The sequence below is a fragment of the Mycteria americana genome, chromosome 6 (assembly GCF_035582795.1).
Source record: "Mycteria americana isolate JAX WOST 10 ecotype Jacksonville Zoo and Gardens chromosome 6, USCA_MyAme_1.0, whole genome shotgun sequence".
Classification (NCBI taxonomy): Eukaryota; Metazoa; Chordata; class Aves; order Ciconiiformes; family Ciconiidae; genus Mycteria; species Mycteria americana.
Genome location: NC_134370.1, coordinates 70,769,214 through 70,784,346, shown reverse-complemented (window position 1 = coordinate 70,784,346; position 15,133 = coordinate 70,769,214). Strand labels below are relative to the sequence as shown.

The 15,133-nt window shown below is 72.0% G+C and overlaps 4 protein-coding genes across 4 annotated transcripts in view; 2 read left to right on the top strand and 2 right to left on the bottom strand.

Annotated features, from left to right (window-relative positions):
* Window positions 1-15,133, bottom strand: part of GDPGP1 (GDP-D-glucose phosphorylase 1) — a 121,730-nt gene that overhangs the window by 90,848 nt on the left and 15,749 nt on the right. The gene's annotated exons all lie outside the window — the stretch shown is intronic.
* On the top strand, window positions 3,481-4,870 carry LOC142411034 (uncharacterized). The gene is made up of 2 exons (XM_075504219.1): window positions 3,481-4,371; window positions 4,808-4,870. The coding sequence occupies exons 1-2, from the start codon at window positions 3,481-3,483 to the stop codon at window positions 4,868-4,870; spliced, it is 954 nt and encodes a 317-aa protein (XP_075360334.1).
* On the top strand, window positions 6,850-9,254 carry LOC142411972 (gonadotropin-releasing hormone II receptor-like). The gene is made up of 4 exons (XM_075506632.1): window positions 6,850-6,893; window positions 7,159-7,759; window positions 8,173-8,377; window positions 8,569-9,254. Exons 1-4 carry the CDS (start codon window positions 6,850-6,852, stop codon window positions 9,021-9,023), a joined length of 1,305 nt encoding a protein of 434 aa, XP_075362747.1. The 3' UTR covers window positions 9,024-9,254.
* Window positions 11,320-13,602, bottom strand: TMED3 (transmembrane p24 trafficking protein 3). The gene is made up of 3 exons (XM_075506507.1): window positions 13,189-13,602; window positions 12,450-12,698; window positions 11,320-11,859 (listed from the first exon to the last, which is right to left on the bottom strand). Exons 1-3 carry the CDS (start codon window positions 13,375-13,377, stop codon window positions 11,623-11,625), a joined length of 675 nt encoding a protein of 224 aa, XP_075362622.1. The 5' UTR covers window positions 13,378-13,602; the 3' UTR covers window positions 11,320-11,622.

Genomic DNA, 15,133 nt, shown 5'->3' with positions numbered 1-15,133 from the left:
GTGTCGCAGCCGTAGCAGCGCCCGCGCCAGCCGCCGCATCCGCAGCTTCTCCCGCTCGCTGGCGCTCTGCCGCGGGCCCCCCGGGGCCCCGCACCGCCCCGGCTCGCCCCCGCTGCCCTGCCGCCCCCCGGCCCCTGGCCGCCGGCCCTGCGGGGGACACGAGGATGCGCCGGGGGGCTTTGCAGAAGGGAGCGGGGAGGCAGCGCTGGCGAGGGCCCCGGCCCGGTCCTGGAACAGGGCGCAGCCCGCCGGGGGCTGGAGGCCCCGGAGCAGGAGTGGGGCTGGGGGTCCGGCCATGGCTGGGGTCCGCTCGGCCGCCCACGTCTGGGGGTGCCTGGGCAGCCCCGGCTTTATGCGGGGCTGGGGTGCGAGGCGACACCTTTGTGACCGCCTGGAGGTGTCAAAACCTACAGAGCCGGGCTGGGGCCGGCCGGGAGCCTGGGAATGCCGGGCCCATTTGCAGAGGTGTCAGTTCTGACTCCTCCGGCCCTTAATTGGCACTGCCCGGCGCTGGGAAGTGTGCGGGGACCAATTCACACGGCCGTGAGAGATGCTAACGTGCTCACCAGCCCTGCCAGAGCCCGCGCTGCCCCGCATGGCGGCTCTGCGGGGCCGGCTGCGCTGCCGGGACTTGATTTTCCAGCGGCGGGACCCTGAGCAGCCAGCCCCGACACCCCGCGGTGTCCCCACACCTCACCTGCCTCCCGCCCAGCTCCCAGCCCGAGGGCCGGGGGTCCCGGGTGCGCTCCCAGCCCCAACCAACTGCCCGGCGGGGCAGGGGGCTGCAGGGGTGCGGCAGCCAGGCTGGTGCACTGGTGGTGGGACCGGCGTGCTCCCTTCCCGGGTGACGTCCCTGCGCCTGGCCGTTCCGCCTCGGTCTCCCCGGCCCCGTGGGATGCAGCCCTGGCTCTCTGAGCTCCTGGCATGCTCTGGAGAAGCTGGAGGCACAGCCTGTGTGTTTGTGGGGAGCCCCCGGGCTGTGCCCCCCTGCATGGAGCTGAGGCTCCCTGTGCTGCTTGTCCAGCTGGTGCAAACCCCAGACCCGGGATCGGGGTGCGGGAGGCAGCGGGCAGCACTGTGCTGGGGCAGGGGACCCTGCCCGCGCGCGTGGGTCGGGGGACGCCGCAGAAGCCGGGGGGAGGCAGCTGCTCGCCCAGCTCGGGGCGGGCAGCGCTCCTGGCTGCGGAGGGCCGTTTGCCGGGACGCTTTTGCGGCGTTCTCCCCTGGGCTGGGCACAGCCTCTGGGCACCATCCCTGCCAGCCGTCCCCGTCCCAGCCGGAGGTCCGGGAGCGCACGGCCAGGGCCAGGAGCCATGCAGACGTCTGACCCCCGGGAGGTGGCAGAGCGGGGATGGTGGGTCCAAGGTGGGCAGCAAGGTGTCCTGGGGAGGGGCCCCAGCAGCGCCCGGTGGGACTCCCTCAGCAGGAGGGCTGGCTCCTCCTGGGGCACGGGTTCGAGGCGGGCACCGGCTGCCTGGGGAGGACTTTGGCCAGCTTTGCCTGGCAGCACCGTCAGGAGGCCCCGCAGATCTCCCAGTGCCCTCGCCACGTCCACCCCGCGGCCCTGTGCCCACCCTCCACCGACGCGGACAGGAGGGATGTGGGGGGACTCCATCTCCCCCGAGGAGTGAGGGGCTGCGGGCTCTGCCCCAGGGGGGCTCTGACCCCACGGCCAGCGCTGTCACAGCCCAGCCGTGCTCCAGCACTTGTCTAAACACAGAGGGAGGTGGGAAGCGCCTGCCCAGCGGGGCCGCAGAACTCATTACCCGGGAGCTCATCAGCTAATGAGACCCAGGAGGGGGCCTGGGAATGGGGGCGAGCGGGGCCGGGGCAGCGCCGAGGGGCGCGCGGGGAAGGGGCCGTGCCCCGGGCCGTGCCGTCGGGTGCAGAGCACCCCGCAGAGCACCCGGCCACGCTCCTGGGGCCAGGCTGCCGCCGGACCCCCGTTGCAGCCCCCGGCCCCGGAGATGGGCTCTGGGATGGCGTCAGTCTCCTGTGACATCAGAGACGTGCCGCAGGTCTGGGTTGGCACCGGTGGCCTCGGACCTTGGACAGGGCAGTGGCTCGGCACTTCCTCCAGCGAGAGCGCAGAGGGGATTTATAGCAATTAACTCCGGCGTTTTCGTGCCACGTCTGCAGTGCCTGCGGGGAGATAATGGCAGGCAGGGGCGCTCGGCCTGCGGTGCGCAATAAGCAGGGTCTACCTCATCGCCTCGTGTCACGGCATTGCCACGGGAAACTGAACAAGCTTCACGTGACCACTGGGAGCCACGAGCCTGCCAGCAACGGGGCGCTGGCTCACTTGCCATTGTGGCCAGCGCTTCCCTGGGGAGCGGCCGGCCCTGCACCCCACTGCGGGTGCCGTGCCCTGTGCCCAGCGCCGTGCCCCGCAGCGGCCCTGTGCCCCGGGCCCAGCTCCGTGGCTGATACCTGATAATGGGGAGCCTGTGTGCACCCCGTACTGGGGGGCCGTGCACACCCGGTATGGGGGGTCCCGTGCCCACTGCCGTACCCCGGGGCCGTGCACACCCGGTATGGGGGGTCCCGTGCCCACCGTGTACCCCGGGGCTGTGCACACCCGGTATGGGGGGGCTGTGCACAGCCGGTATGGGGGTCCCGTGCCCACCACCGCACCCCCGGGGCCGTGCACATTGCCGTGCGGGGGTCCTGTACCGCCAGGCACCGCGGGGCCGTGCCGGTGCCGGTGCCGGTGCCGGTGCCTCGCCCCCCGCTCGCTCCCTGATGGGTTTCCCTTCCCGCGGCGGGGCCGGGTTTCCCTGGAAACCTTCGCACCCGCCGGCACCGACACCTGCGGGGCCTGGGAACGCGGCGGGGGGGCCCCTCCCAGCCCCGCCCCCCCGCGGGGCCGCCGCGCCCGGGCCCCCCCCTCCGCCGCACCGGCGGGCACCGAGCCGCGGCCGCGGCCCGGGCCGGGGCTCAGCGGGGGCGGCGCGCGAAACGCCGTTCGCGGGGTCCTGCGGCGGGAGGGGGGGCCGGGCCGGGCCGGGCCCGCCGGTACCGGGCGCGGGGGTCGGCGTCCCGCAGAGCCGCGCCGGGCACGGGGGGTGCCCGGCTGGGGCCACGCTGCTGCCAGGCTGGGGCCACGCTGCGTGGCGAGGACGTGGACACCCGGAGCCGGCACTGCTGCGGCTCGCACCCCACTGCAGCCCCCACTGCAGCCCCCACTGGAGACCCCCCAACAGCCCCCACTGCAGCCCCCACTGCAGCCCCCACTGCAGACCCCACTGCAGCCCCCGCGTGGGGCCAAGCCCCATCCTCGGGGCGGTGCGGGGGGGTAGGGGATGCTGGGGGTGGGCAGCACGGAGCAGCCTCACACCGCTGGGGTAAAATTCGTCACCCGCATGTTCAAAGCCGGCCTTTGAAGTGCTGCTGATGCCGGCCACGAAGGTGCCACTTCACACCTCCAGCTCCGCATAAAGCCAGGGCGGCCGGGGGACGCCGGCACACGGCCCCGCAGCCATGGCCCGCTCGGCAGCCCCCGGTCTCTCGCTCCCCGCCACGGCCCTGCTGCAGGACTGGGGCTGCTGCGGACCCCCGGACCCCGAGGGCTACAGCAGCAGCTCACCCGCACCCTCGCCTGACTCCTGCGGCCTCTCGTCCCCCGCCGCTGCCCGGGGACCCTGCCGCGGGCCCACCGCCACCCGCCTGCGTGGCGGCCCCGGGGGCAGGAAGGGGGTCCGGGGCCCGGGGCCGGGGGGCCCACGGCAGAGCGCCAGCGAGCGGGAGAAGCTGCGGATGCGGCGGCTGGCGCAGGCGCTGCTACGGCTGCGACACTACCTGCCGCCCGCGCTGGCACCCGCGGGGCAGAGCCTCACCAAGATCGAGACCCTGCGCCTCGCCATCCGCTACATCGCCCACCTCTCGGCCCTGCTGGGGCTCAGCGAGGAGGCGCTGGCCCGGCGGCGGGGGGCGGCCCCCCGCCACTGCCCCCTCTGCCCCCAGGGCCTGGGGTGCTGCCGGCCCCCGGACCTCCGTCTGCACCCACCAGCCCCGGCCCCGCGGGATGCTTTGCCCCCCGCCCCCATGGCGGGGACCCCCCCGGAGCTGCACGGGGCTCCCGGCTTGGGGACGGGGTCCTGGGGGTCACCCCCCTGTGGCCCTCCTAGAGGGACCCCCCCAGAGGTGCTTGGTGTTCCTGACATGGGGACGGGGGCCTGGGGGTCGCCCCCCTACATCCCTGCGACAGGGACCCCCCCAGAGCTGCACGGGGCTGTCGCCTCCAACGTGTCCTCCTGGCTGTCCCCTCCTCACTCCGCAGGGGCAGGGGCCCCCCCGGACCTCCCCGGTGACCCCCTCCTGGACGCGGGGCTGATGCTGCCGGAGTTTGTGGATGCAGGGACGGTCACCCAGGTACGTGCGCTGGCAAGGGGCGGGGTGGGCCCCGGTGGCCCCCAGCGTGGGGCTGCAATGGGGCAGTGCTCAAGCCCCCCGCTGCGCTCGGGGCCCCCTTGGCTTGGGGCACTGCGGGGACTGGTTTTGGGGTAACAACAGCCTTGTCTGGGGTTGGGAACAGAGAGGTGTCCCCCCTGCTCCCTGGAGCGGGTGCTCGTGGATCCCTCAGCCTGCCCCGATCCTGCCCGGTGCCCTCGTGTTTGTTGGGGTCCCATCAGCTGGGGCAGAGCTGAGGCTGTGCTCCCGCCTGGCCCTGTCTGGGAGCCCTCCCGGTGGGTGGGCTTTGTCAGCCCCCGTTCCTGCATGCCCCGAGACCCCGGCCTTGCCCTGGACCCCTGCCCTGGACCCCTGCCCTGGCCGGTCACCGTCTCACCCACCCTCTGCTCCCCCCCAGGACCTCTCCGCAGACCTGCTCTCTCTCTTGGAGGCTCTGCTCCCACCGCAGCCCCAGGACTGACCCGGACGAGCCCCCAGCTCCCCGGTGCCGGAGCAGCCGGTGCCACGCGGCCCCACGATGCACCGTCCGGCTGCCTGCAGCTCGGGGGACGCGCGTCCCCCCTTGGACAGCTGGGAGCTGGGGGGGGACGAGCTGCCTCTTGCGTGAGCCTGGAGCCGTGCCGGACCTGCTGGGGTGGCTGCGACTGTACATAAATAAACCCTTGTGCCCCCCCGTGTGTCACCGCGTGGCTGTTCCCGTGGCAGGACCTGGGCGTGGGACGGGGTGCAGCATGCCCGAGCCACCGCGTCGGCTCCAGGAATGGGTTTGGGGCTGGGAGAGGATGGCTGAGCCGGTCAAGCTGCCGCTCTGCAGGGGCTCCGGCACGGATCCGGCATCGCCTTGCTGGGCTGCAGGGCTGGGGGCCGCAGCACGCAGCTGCGGGGCGGCTGGACGGCATCTGGGAAAGCAATTGCAGGGAGGGATCGGGAGAGACACCTCCTGTCCCCCGGCCAGGGAGGGGTCACCAGCACCCTCCGGATCCGGCCCTGGGGCTCGGTGCGAGCCGCGCGTCGCCTGCCCCCGTGCTGGTGCCCGTGAGAGCCCCCACAGCGCAGGGTTAAATGTGGGGTTTTGGGGTCCAGCAACAGGGGAAGGGCTCGGGCGTGGGGCCGGGACTGAGCCCATCGGGCTGGAGACCGTGGAGGGGAGGGGGGGGGCTGCAGATGGGGCCCCTCTGCCCCCCAGCCCCCTCAGCAGCTCCCTGCGGGGTGCAGGGGCCTGCGGCCGGCGGGGGTCTGGAGAATCCATTACAGGGACCCCGGTGGGGGCTGACAGCCGGGTGCTAATGCGTCGGGGGGGCCTTCTCCGCCCACCCCAGGGGCTCTGGGGCAGGGGGTCTGCAGGGCTAATGAGCCCCGCTTATCTGTGAAATGACTTGCTAATAATGTTAATTCCCACTGCCAGGGGGGCGAAGCCTTTGAGATGTAAAGCAGCCCCCCCTGCCCTCCCCCAGGCTGCAGCTCCCCCCTCCCCAGCCGGGTCTCAAGGGACTTGGGGACACACGGGGACACGCTCTGGCCGTGGGGACAGCCACGATCTAGGGGAGCAGCCGGCTGGGAGAAGGGACCTGCGGGTCTCTGGCCCGCTCCAAATGATGCACCCCAAAGCGAGGAGCCTTCGTGCACCCCGATCCCGGCCCTGGCAGCAGCAGTCCCAGCCCCGGGGAGGGCAGGCTGCGGCACCCACCCAGGCTGGGGCACGCTCAGGCGGGGGGGTCCCTCCCACGGTGCCTCGGGCACCTACTGCCCGGCCCCGGCGGGGGGTGACCCCGGCAGCTTCCTGGGGCAGGCAGCCCCCCAGGGTGCTGAGCAGGGGCCACGGCAGCCCCGCACTGTTAGGACGGGATTTGGGATGAGCCGGTGCAGCGAGAGCTGCCTGCCTGGGGGCGGGGGGTAGCGGGGCTCAGACCTCAGGGCAGAGCTGCGTGTGCATGCGTGCGTGCGTGTGCGCATCTGTGCGTGCGTCAACAGGAATGGGCATTTGAGGCTCCACGCGCGCGCGTGTGTGTGTGCACTGTGCACGCTTACGCGTCTTTGCGTGCGTGTGGGTGGCGCGGGGCGAAGGACCAAGCTGTTCCAAGTGGGCTGGCTACGTCAAGGAGCAACCCGAGCTACCAAGGGCATCCCACCGGCCGCCTGCTGAGCGTGGCCCAGCAGCAGGCGCGGAGGTGGCTGCGGGCGCCGGCGGTACCCGCCCTGCTCCCCCTCTTTCCCTGGCCCCCACCGGCTCGCTGCCACCGGGCACGGCGCGGATGCAGGAGCCCTCGGCGTGGAGACCCGGCAGCGTGTGAGCAGCGGCCCTGACATGGCCTGGCTGGGCGGTGCTGGGCAGGACGCCCTGCCTGGAGGTGAGGCGGCGGGGGGAGAGGGGCTTCTGGTGCCCCAGGGGCTGCGGCATCGGGCTCAGAGGGTCTCCATCCCCGTGCAGGACCACGAGGGATGCTCCGGGGTGGGGGCTGGATGGGCGGCGGGAATGGCCTGGGGTAGGTGGCGGGCTGAGGTCAGCTGAGACTGTCTCCCTCCGCCCCGCTTGGTGCCAAGCCCCCCATAGCGCTGTGGGGTGTGGGGGGGCTGCTGGGGGCTCTGGAGGAGCAGCGGGGACGCAGAGAGCAGCCGAAGACGGGAATGCAGTGAGCTGGGGCAGGGGGTGCGGTGCGGGCGCCGTGGCCCTGGGCAGGGAGCGGGGCTCCAGGGGACGGGACCTCCCACGCTGAGTGTGACCCGTCCCCCCCGGAGCCCCCACCCCAGAGCCCCCTCCGGGCAGGCCGCCGCTGCCTGTCTGCCTGTCGCGGCAGGAAGGGGCCGTCCGGACCCAGCCCTTGCAGTGGGGAACGCCAGCGCGGAGCCCCCCGGCAGCCTGCCCCCCCCCGAGCGGGGCTGCGCCTGGAGCCCCCAGGCCGAGGGCGGCGAGGAGCCCCTGCGGCTGCCCACCTTCTCCCCCGCCGCCCAGGCCCGCGTGGCCGTCACCTTCGCCCTCTTCGCCCTCTCCGCCGGCTGCAACCTGGCGGTGCTGCGGGCAGCGAGGGGCCGGCGGGGCGGCCGGCGCTCCCACATCCGCCTGCTGCTGCTGCACCTGGCCGCTGCCGACCTGCTGGTGACGGTGGCGGTGATGCCGCTGGACGCCGTCTGGAACATCACGCTGCAGTGGCGGGCGGGCGACCTGGCCTGCCGCCTCCTCATGTACCTCCGGCTGCTGGCCATGTACGCCTCCGCCTTCGTCACCGTCGTCATCAGCCTGGACCGGCAGGCCGCCATCCTGCGCCCGCTGGCCATCGCCCGTGCCCGGAGGAGGAACCGCATCATGCTCTACGTCGCCTGGGTCCTCAGCGCGGGGCTCTCGGTGCCGCAGGTACCCCATGGCTCTCGGTGCCCCGTGCCCCGTGGCAACCGCCCGCCCAGCCCCTGTGCCGGCTCCCAGGGTGCCCAGCTACGCCGGCTGGGGCTGCTTCAGGACTGGCTGGGGACGGAGAGGGCTTGGAGGAGAGGCAGCCGAGCTGGGCGGCGAAGGAGGGGCTGTGGCAGCGTGCCCCCTCCACCCAGCTCTGCCCCCCTCCCCGCTGTGTGCCCCGGCCCCCCGGCAGCGGGGAGCGGCGCTGGCGCAGGGGCGACTGCGGGTCCCGCTCCCGCGGGCAGGGTCTGACCCTGTGGCTCCAGTGGTCCCTGGCTCGGGACCCTGGTGCCCTGCCCTCGGGAAGCGCGGAGCCCCTGTCACCCCGCAGCCCCGGGGAGGGGGCCGCCGTCCCACCTCTGCTCTGCCTCCAGCTGTTCCTCTTCCACACGGTCACCCTCCGGCCCCCGCACAACTTCACCCAGTGCACCACGCGGGGCAGCTTCCCCCAGCCCTGGCACGAGACCCTCTACAACATGCTCGGCTTCGCCTGCCTCTTCCTGCTGCCGCTGCTCATCATGGTCTGCTGCTACGCACGCATCCTCCTGGAGATCTCCCGGCGCATGGGCTCCAGCCTCTGTGAGTGCCCGGGCACCGGGCTGCCACGTCCCCATGCCCAGGGGGCTTTGCAGGGACCCTGGGATGGAGGGAGCAGGGGACAGCCCTGGCTGGGGCTGTGCGGGGACCCCCCAGCCCTCCGTCGGGGCACGGGGTCCCTGTCCCAGCCCGCCCGCTAAGCGTCCCCCCACTCACGGGCCGTGCCCCCCCAGTCTCCTCCCGGGACGTGTCGCTGCGGTGCTCCAGGAACAACATCCCGCGGGCACGGCTGCGCGTGCTGAAGATGAGCCTGGTCATCGTCTCCTCCTTCATCCTCTGCTGGACCCCCTACTACCTGCTGGGGCTGTGGTACTGGTTCTGCCCACGCGCCATGGAGAAGAGAGTCTCGCCGGCTCTCACCCACATCCTCTTCATCTTCGGCCTCTTCAACGCGTGCCTGGACCCCATCACCTATGGGCTCTTCACCATCCCCTTCCGGAGGGGCTGGGGCTGCCCCTGCGGGCACGGCCCCGAGCCCCAGCCGCCCTCCCCGGCCACCGGCTCCTTCCGCTGCTCGGCCTCCTCCCTGCCGCCCAAGCGGGGTGTCCCGGGGGCGCGGGGGTGGCGGGTGCCCGCCGGGCCGGGGTTGCCCGCCGGGGCCGGCTCCTGCCAGAGCAGCTCTCTGTGAGCCGGGCACGGCCCCGTCCCCACGGGGATGCCCTGGGGTGCTCAGCAGGCACCGAGGCTGTGGGCAGGAGGGGACCGGCGGCAGGACAGCGAGGGCAGGATGGGCCTGGCGGGGACGGGGCCACCGCTGCTCTTTTCCCACGCCCCAAAGCGCCTCTGTGGGCTGCGGGGCCGGTGCGGGTGCCCCCGGCCCCCTGTCCCCTCTCTGTGCCCGCCAAGCCCCGCACAGCTGCTGGAGCAGAGCCCAGCACAGCAATAAAGCGTCCCGCAGCCACCTCCTGTCCTGCCTGCGTCCCCAGCCACGAGCTGGGCCAGGGCTGGGGTCCCCAGAGCCAGCGCCGCTGGGGATGGGCTGGGTGGGAGCCCCAGCCCACTGGCCCCGGAGGTGGCTGGTCTGGAGCCGGCCCTGGCTGCTCCTGTGCCTGCCGTGGGGTGGTCCCCGGGCCCCCAGGGACGGGCAGCTCTGAGGGCATCCCGCATATTGGCCAGGGCTGGGTGCTGCCCTCTCTGCAGCGGCTGCAGGGGCTGTTTGTCCCCATGGGGCTCCCGGCCCCGGCGTGGCACGGGGCTGGTCCCCGCCGGCGGAGCTGAGCTGGCAGCTGTCCCAGGGCCCGGCGGCTCCGCTCGAAACGGGAGCTGTCGGCTCCTGACGAAGGTCGTTGCGAGGCACGGGGGCCTGGCTGCTCCCGGCTGCGCGGCAACCGCCCCAAGGCCAGCGCTGCCGCAGGAGCGGGGCGGCCGGCGGGGCGGAGGGGGCTGCAGCCCCGGGCCTCGAGCAGGGGCTGTGGGTCCCCGGGCCCCCTACTTCCCCCCTGCATCCTGGGGCAGCCAGCCTGAGCCCTCCCCGCGGCACCAGGAGCGATGCCGGGGGCGAGGGATGGCTCACGGGAGCTGCCCTGGCATCCCCCTGGCCTCAGGGGAGGGTTCCTGGCAGAGCTGGGGTTTGCTGGAGCCAGGACTGAAGCAAGAGGCCGACTCCAGACAGCGTCTGCCCGGGGGTCCCCGCAGGGTGGGTCACTGCAGTCCCTCGGCCCCTTTGGTCCCTGCTGCCCCGCGGGACCCAGACCTAGGGTTTGCCCGTAGCCCCGGGGAAGCCGCTGCCGACAGCGCGGCCTTCCGCATGAGCTGGCCGCGTCAGCGGGGGGACGGCCGGGAGCGCTGCTCCTGCCGCCGGGGTCTCCCCGGCTCTGGCATCCGGTCCCGTGCCGGGAGCACGCTGAGCCGGTGCGTGCAGGGCTGCAGGCAGGCAGGCAGCAGGGGAGGGCTGCGGTAACTGGCTGCACCAAAACGTCTCCTCTTGGATGGGGGTCTGCCGAGGGGCAGGGGGGAGCCGGGCATCACCCTGGTGGGTGCCGAGCCCGTCTGCAGAGCGCTGGGGGGGCCGAGTGCCCAGGGAGGCAGGAACAGGCAGGGCCTGTTGCAGGCAGGGCCAGCCAGCGCGGCAGCGGCCGTGGCCGTACCTGGCTGTCCACCCCGGAGCGGTGCCCAAGAACGGCAGCGCGAACCACGGTCGCAGGGGTTTATTATGAAGTGGCAAAGTAAAACGCCAGTGGTGCTGCTCCGGCTCTGGAGGAGCGATCCTGCGCCTGCTCGAGGGCTGGCGGTGGCGGCCGGCACGCTGGTCTCCCCAGGGCTCTCCGCTTTGTGGGGCTACAGGGAATGGGGCCGCCGTCCCGGGGGTGCGGGGCATCCTCGCTGCTGCCGGGGCGGGGATGGGGCTTCCTCGGCGCAGGTGCGGCAGAGCTGTGCCCGCTCCCGCTGGCTACTGGGCACAGCCCCAGCCCCAGGCGTGGACTTGTGTAAATATGAAAATACCATCTCGTACGGGGCATGCCGCTCGCTCCTGCCGCAGAGAAGGGCCTGGGAAATGCTTCGCTGTGAGGACGGGGGCTCGCAAAGCAAAGGAAATCACCGAGCAAAAAGCCCCTGCTGAAACCTTGCCTCCGTTTTTGAGCCGGCGGCTCCCGGGACGCTGCTGCCAGCTTTGGCCCTGCTGCGGGGGGGCCCTGCCTGCCCCGGGGAAAAAAGGGGACCCGCGCTCGCCCCTCCTCTGCCCGCGGGCACAGAGCCTGCAGCCCGCAGGGCAGCTCTCCTCCGGGCCAGCAGCACTCGGCTCGGCGCAGGAGCGCTCGGGAGGTGGGCGCAGCGGGTCAGCGTTGCCCCATCCCCTCGCCGGCCCGGGCAGCGCTCCCTGCCCCGCTGGGTGTGCGAGGGCAGCGCGCGGCCTCGCTGGATGCCGGGCCGCACCCTGCATCACATCGGGCTCTGAAGTGCACCAGGCGCCAGACAAGGGGCAAACCCCAGCGTGCCCGCCCGCTTCCCGGGGGGAGCTGGCGAGCGGGGACAGACCGGCCGGGCGAGGGGACGGGGCCGCAGGGCAGGCGAAGGCCAAGAGGGAGGTGATGCTGGGGGACTGGGCAGGGGATGCCTGTGCTTGGGTGACCATTTTCCACCTGGCTCAGCGGTGTCACATCGTCCCCTGCTCCCCCCCAGCCACCTCCCCACGGCAGCACCTTGTGAGAAACAGAGGTAAAGCGTGACCCGGGAGAATACTGCCTGCCCGCTCCCCCCTGCAGTTCTGGCACAGAACGGCTGCGGCTCTAGGTGCCGGCCCCGCCGCTGCCCGGCCTCTTCTCGGTGAAGAAGCTTTTGAGCAGCATCACTTGCCCAATGCTGACCACAAAGAGGATGAGGGTTTCCCCAACCGACCAGTACGAGACCCGGCCGTTGAGGTCTTCGGCCCTGCTCCGGTCCTGCGCTTCCCGCAGGCGGTAGTGAGTCTGGGAGTCGATCACCGTGTTCAGAGCCTCGTGGATGGTGACGCAGGCGGACTCCATCTGGGGAGACAAGCGTGCTCCATTGCTCTTGATGCAGCACAGCTCGGGCCCGGCGCTCGCGGCCGAGGGAGCCGAGGGCTGTGCTGGGACACGCGAGAGCAGGACAGCAGCGCCCTGTGCTGCTGGGGCTCTGCCAGCCCCGACCCGAGAGCGGTTCTGCTCAAAGCGGCAACGCTGGAGACCGGCTGGTGGAGGGAGCCTGCTGTGAGCACCGGGGCACAACCGACAGACCTGCCGAGGTGCTGGGGGCCAAGGGCAGGGTCTGGGTCCTAGCCCAGGGTGCAGCCATCCCTGTGGGCTCATGCCAAGGGATGGAAAAGCTTTGCTGCGCTTCCCTTGTGCGGGATGGAAACTGGGTGCTCAGGCCGGGGAGGTTCAGACCCGGAGCGGCCCTCCCCGTCCCTCTCTGCCCGCGCCACTGGGAGGAGGACGTGGCAGGCACACGGCAGAGCGGTTGGCTGGCGGTTGGCACTTCTGCATTTGGCGGAGGGGAAGTGGACGAGCCCCCAACTGCCGTTCCGTGGGGCCGTTTGGCCGCAAGCGGGAGCTGCAGCAGGACCTTCCTCCCGCGGCAGCGTGCAGTGACCTACCTGTGTCAGGGCAGTGACGCGATTGCTCATGTCGGGCAGGATCGGTGGCTCGTCGCCCACCTGGAAGTCGAAGTAGACGGTTTTGTGGGAGAAGGTGGAGAACTCGTTGCTGAAGCAGAAGGTGTAGACGCCCTTGACTTCGGTGCGGTGCGGGAAGCTGTCGTACTGCTTCTTGGTCTCCTTGTAGATCGTCCTGCCGTTGGGGTCCTCCACATAGCAGTCCACGTCGTAGTGTCCCCCAGTGATCACCTGCGCAAGGAGACGCAGGCGGCACCTGCCGAACCAGGTGGCGAGAGCCTCCTGCCCCGGAGGGAGCGGCTCTGCCTGGCCCCACGCCTGCGTGCACAGCCGTGCCCTCGGCGAGCAGGCACCGTGCCCGTGGCCGCCCGCCACGGGACAGGGCCCAGGCCGGGGGAGCCCCGGGGGAAGCTGTGCCCCACGGTGCCTGCAGCTCAGGTGGGGCACCCGGGGCTCAGGCGGGGTGCCCGGGCAGGGGGACAGGCCTGACGGCTGGGTCAGGGGCTCCCGCGGGCACATCCCGGCTCCGAGGCGGGCGCCGCCGGGCACGGGGCCAGGGCTGGGAACATCTCCCGGTGCGGCACCGGGGGAGCTGGGGGTGCGCGGGAGAGGCGCAGCTCCAGCCCCGCCCGGGGCCCTGCGGGGCAGGGGCAGGGGGCCGGGGGCCGGGGGAACGGGCGGGGGGCGGGGGGCAGGAGCAGAGGCGCGGGCGGGGCAGTACCTGGTAGTCCAGCGTGAACTTGAGGCCGCGCTCCAGCTCCTGGTGGAAGCACTGCTTGTCGCTGTCGGGCAGCTCGAAGGTCAGCTCGGTGCCGCCGGCCCGCAGCGCGCACAGCGCCAGCGCCAGCGCCAGCGCCCGCATCCCGGCCCGCATCCGTGCCCGCATCCGTGCCCGCATCCCGGCCCGCATCCCGGCCGCGCTCCGCTCCGCTCCGCCCCGCCCCGCCCCGCCCCGCCTGACGTGGCGCCCGCCCGGCACCGGCACCGGCACCGGCGGCGCTTCCGCTGGGGGCGGCCCCGGGCACGGCCCCTGCCCGCCGCCGGGACCGCCGGGACCGGACCGCCGCGGGGCGCTGGGCCGGACCCCCGGCAGCGGCAGCGGAGCGGAGCCGTCAGGCCGGCGCTGAGCGCGTCACTGGCAGCGTGCGAATGCCGTCTGCACGGCTCCGTGACGTCATCCCCGCCCCGCCCCGCCCTGCTCGCACCGTGCTCGTTTAAAGCAACGCGTTAGACCCCCCCGCCGCGCAGCCCCGCTCCCCTGCCCCGGGCGCGGCAGCTCGGCGGGCGGCCCAGCGCCCGTCTCTATCTCCATCTCCCGTCTCCATCTCCCGTCTCCCGTCTCCATCTCCCATCTCCCATCGCCGGCCGGAGGCGTGGAGCGGTGCTTAAAGAAAGCCAAACCCCAAAATATCGGCATATTTAGAAACGAACGGAAAAGTGAACTCCGGGATTTAAAACGCCACACTCCAACGTATAAGACAAACATCGCTGTTATAGGGAAAATACGCCTGAAATTCCATCTATAAGACACTTGACCTACAGAAAGTATAAACTTTAAGGCTGTTAAAAATATACCCCCACCTCTCTCTAAATAGCATCTTTAAATCTCAAATGCACTTTCAGCGAGCATTCCTGGGCGGCGAGAACCAAACCGTGCGGCTGCTTTGTGCAGGAACTGTGCAAAGGTTTGCAACAGCCTGGAGAAAGACGGCGAATGCCCTGGGCAAGGAGGCGGCTCGTCGCCGGCCGTTTCGGAAGGACGGACGGAAGCGTGTGCTGGGCTGGCTGCGGCAAGGGCAGAACCCGACACCAGCCCCGGCGGGGTGAGGCTGCTGCCACTCGCTTGTCAAAGAGACGCTGCCTGTGCAGTGGGCGTCAGGACACGTGAGACTTCGTTGAATAAACCCACGGGAGTTGTTCTCGCTTGGCCTCGTACGAGTGCCACAACGCTCGGAGTAGGCTGCAGATCCGAAACGCTTGCCGAGTCAGCGGCACAGGGCCGTGGGCTGTTTCCTCCTCACAGCCGGCTCCGTGTGGTGGGTTTGGCTGAGACTGACGGCAGCTACGGCACACGTCCAGCCCATGTCCCAGCTGAGCGTGGGGTGAGGAGTGCTCCCCACCGCCGGCCGGTGCCTGGCTGAGGCTGGGGCCACGCGGGTGGCGGTGGGAGGGAGCTGGCGGTGCACGGTCCCGCCGCCCTGATGCTGCAAAGCTGCCACATGCTGCTGGTGCAGGCCCGGTCCCGCGGCGGGGTGCTGCACGGCCCCGTCTGCAGGGCAGGACACCCAGGTCCCTGCGCACCGGGCAGGAATCGCAGTCGCACCCCCTCCTCCAGCCATGCAGACGCGTCTTCTGGCTCGGACTCACGCCGCATCAGGACGGTGCTGTGCAGAGAGCTGCCGCAGCCAGCAAGGCCATGCAGACCCATCCTCCTGCCTGCGTGCAGCCACCCGCCCTCGCTCAGCTCTGCTTCGGCCCCAAAGGACTGTTGTTGCAGCGGGGGTCAGCAGGAGAGAGGGTCCTGGCTGCGGTGCTGTGCCTGCAGCTTTCCCCTGCTGGGACGAACCCCTGACGCTCACTGTGTGCCATCCTCGGCAACTTGGCATCCTTGCTCCCCCATCGCTGGCAGAAGCTTCCCACGCAGACAAGCTGGAGCGCTCCCCGCC

Excerpts from the sequence above, each read along its gene's own strand:
- LOC142411972 (XM_075506632.1), top strand. The coding sequence starts at position 6,850 with ATGCTCCGGGGTGGGGGCTGGATGGGCGGCGGGAATGGCCTGGG. Across the intron at positions 7,760-8,172 it reads CGGGGCTCTCGGTGCCGCAG|CTGTTCCTCTTCCACACGGT; the intron begins GTACCCCATGGC and ends CTCTGCCTCCAG. Across the intron at positions 8,378-8,568 it reads GCGCATGGGCTCCAGCCTCT|TCTCCTCCCGGGACGTGTCG; the intron begins GTGAGTGCCCGG and ends GTGCCCCCCCAG.
- LOC142411034 (XM_075504219.1), top strand. The coding sequence starts at position 3,481 with ATGGCCCGCTCGGCAGCCCCCGGTCTCTCGCTCCCCGCCACGGCCCTG. Across the intron at positions 4,372-4,807 it reads ATGCAGGGACGGTCACCCAG|GACCTCTCCGCAGACCTGCT; the intron begins GTACGTGCGCTG and ends GCTCCCCCCCAG.
- TMED3 (XM_075506507.1), bottom strand. The coding sequence starts at position 13,377 with ATGCGGGCCGGGATGCGGGCACGGATGCGGGCACGGATGCGGGCCGGG. Across the intron at positions 12,699-13,188 it reads AGTTCACGCTGGACTACCAG|GTGATCACTGGGGGACACTA; the intron begins GTACTGCCCCGC and ends CTCCTTGCGCAG. Across the intron at positions 11,860-12,449 it reads GCGTCACTGCCCTGACACAG|ATGGAGTCCGCCTGCGTCAC; the intron begins GTAGGTCACTGC and ends TTGTCTCCCCAG.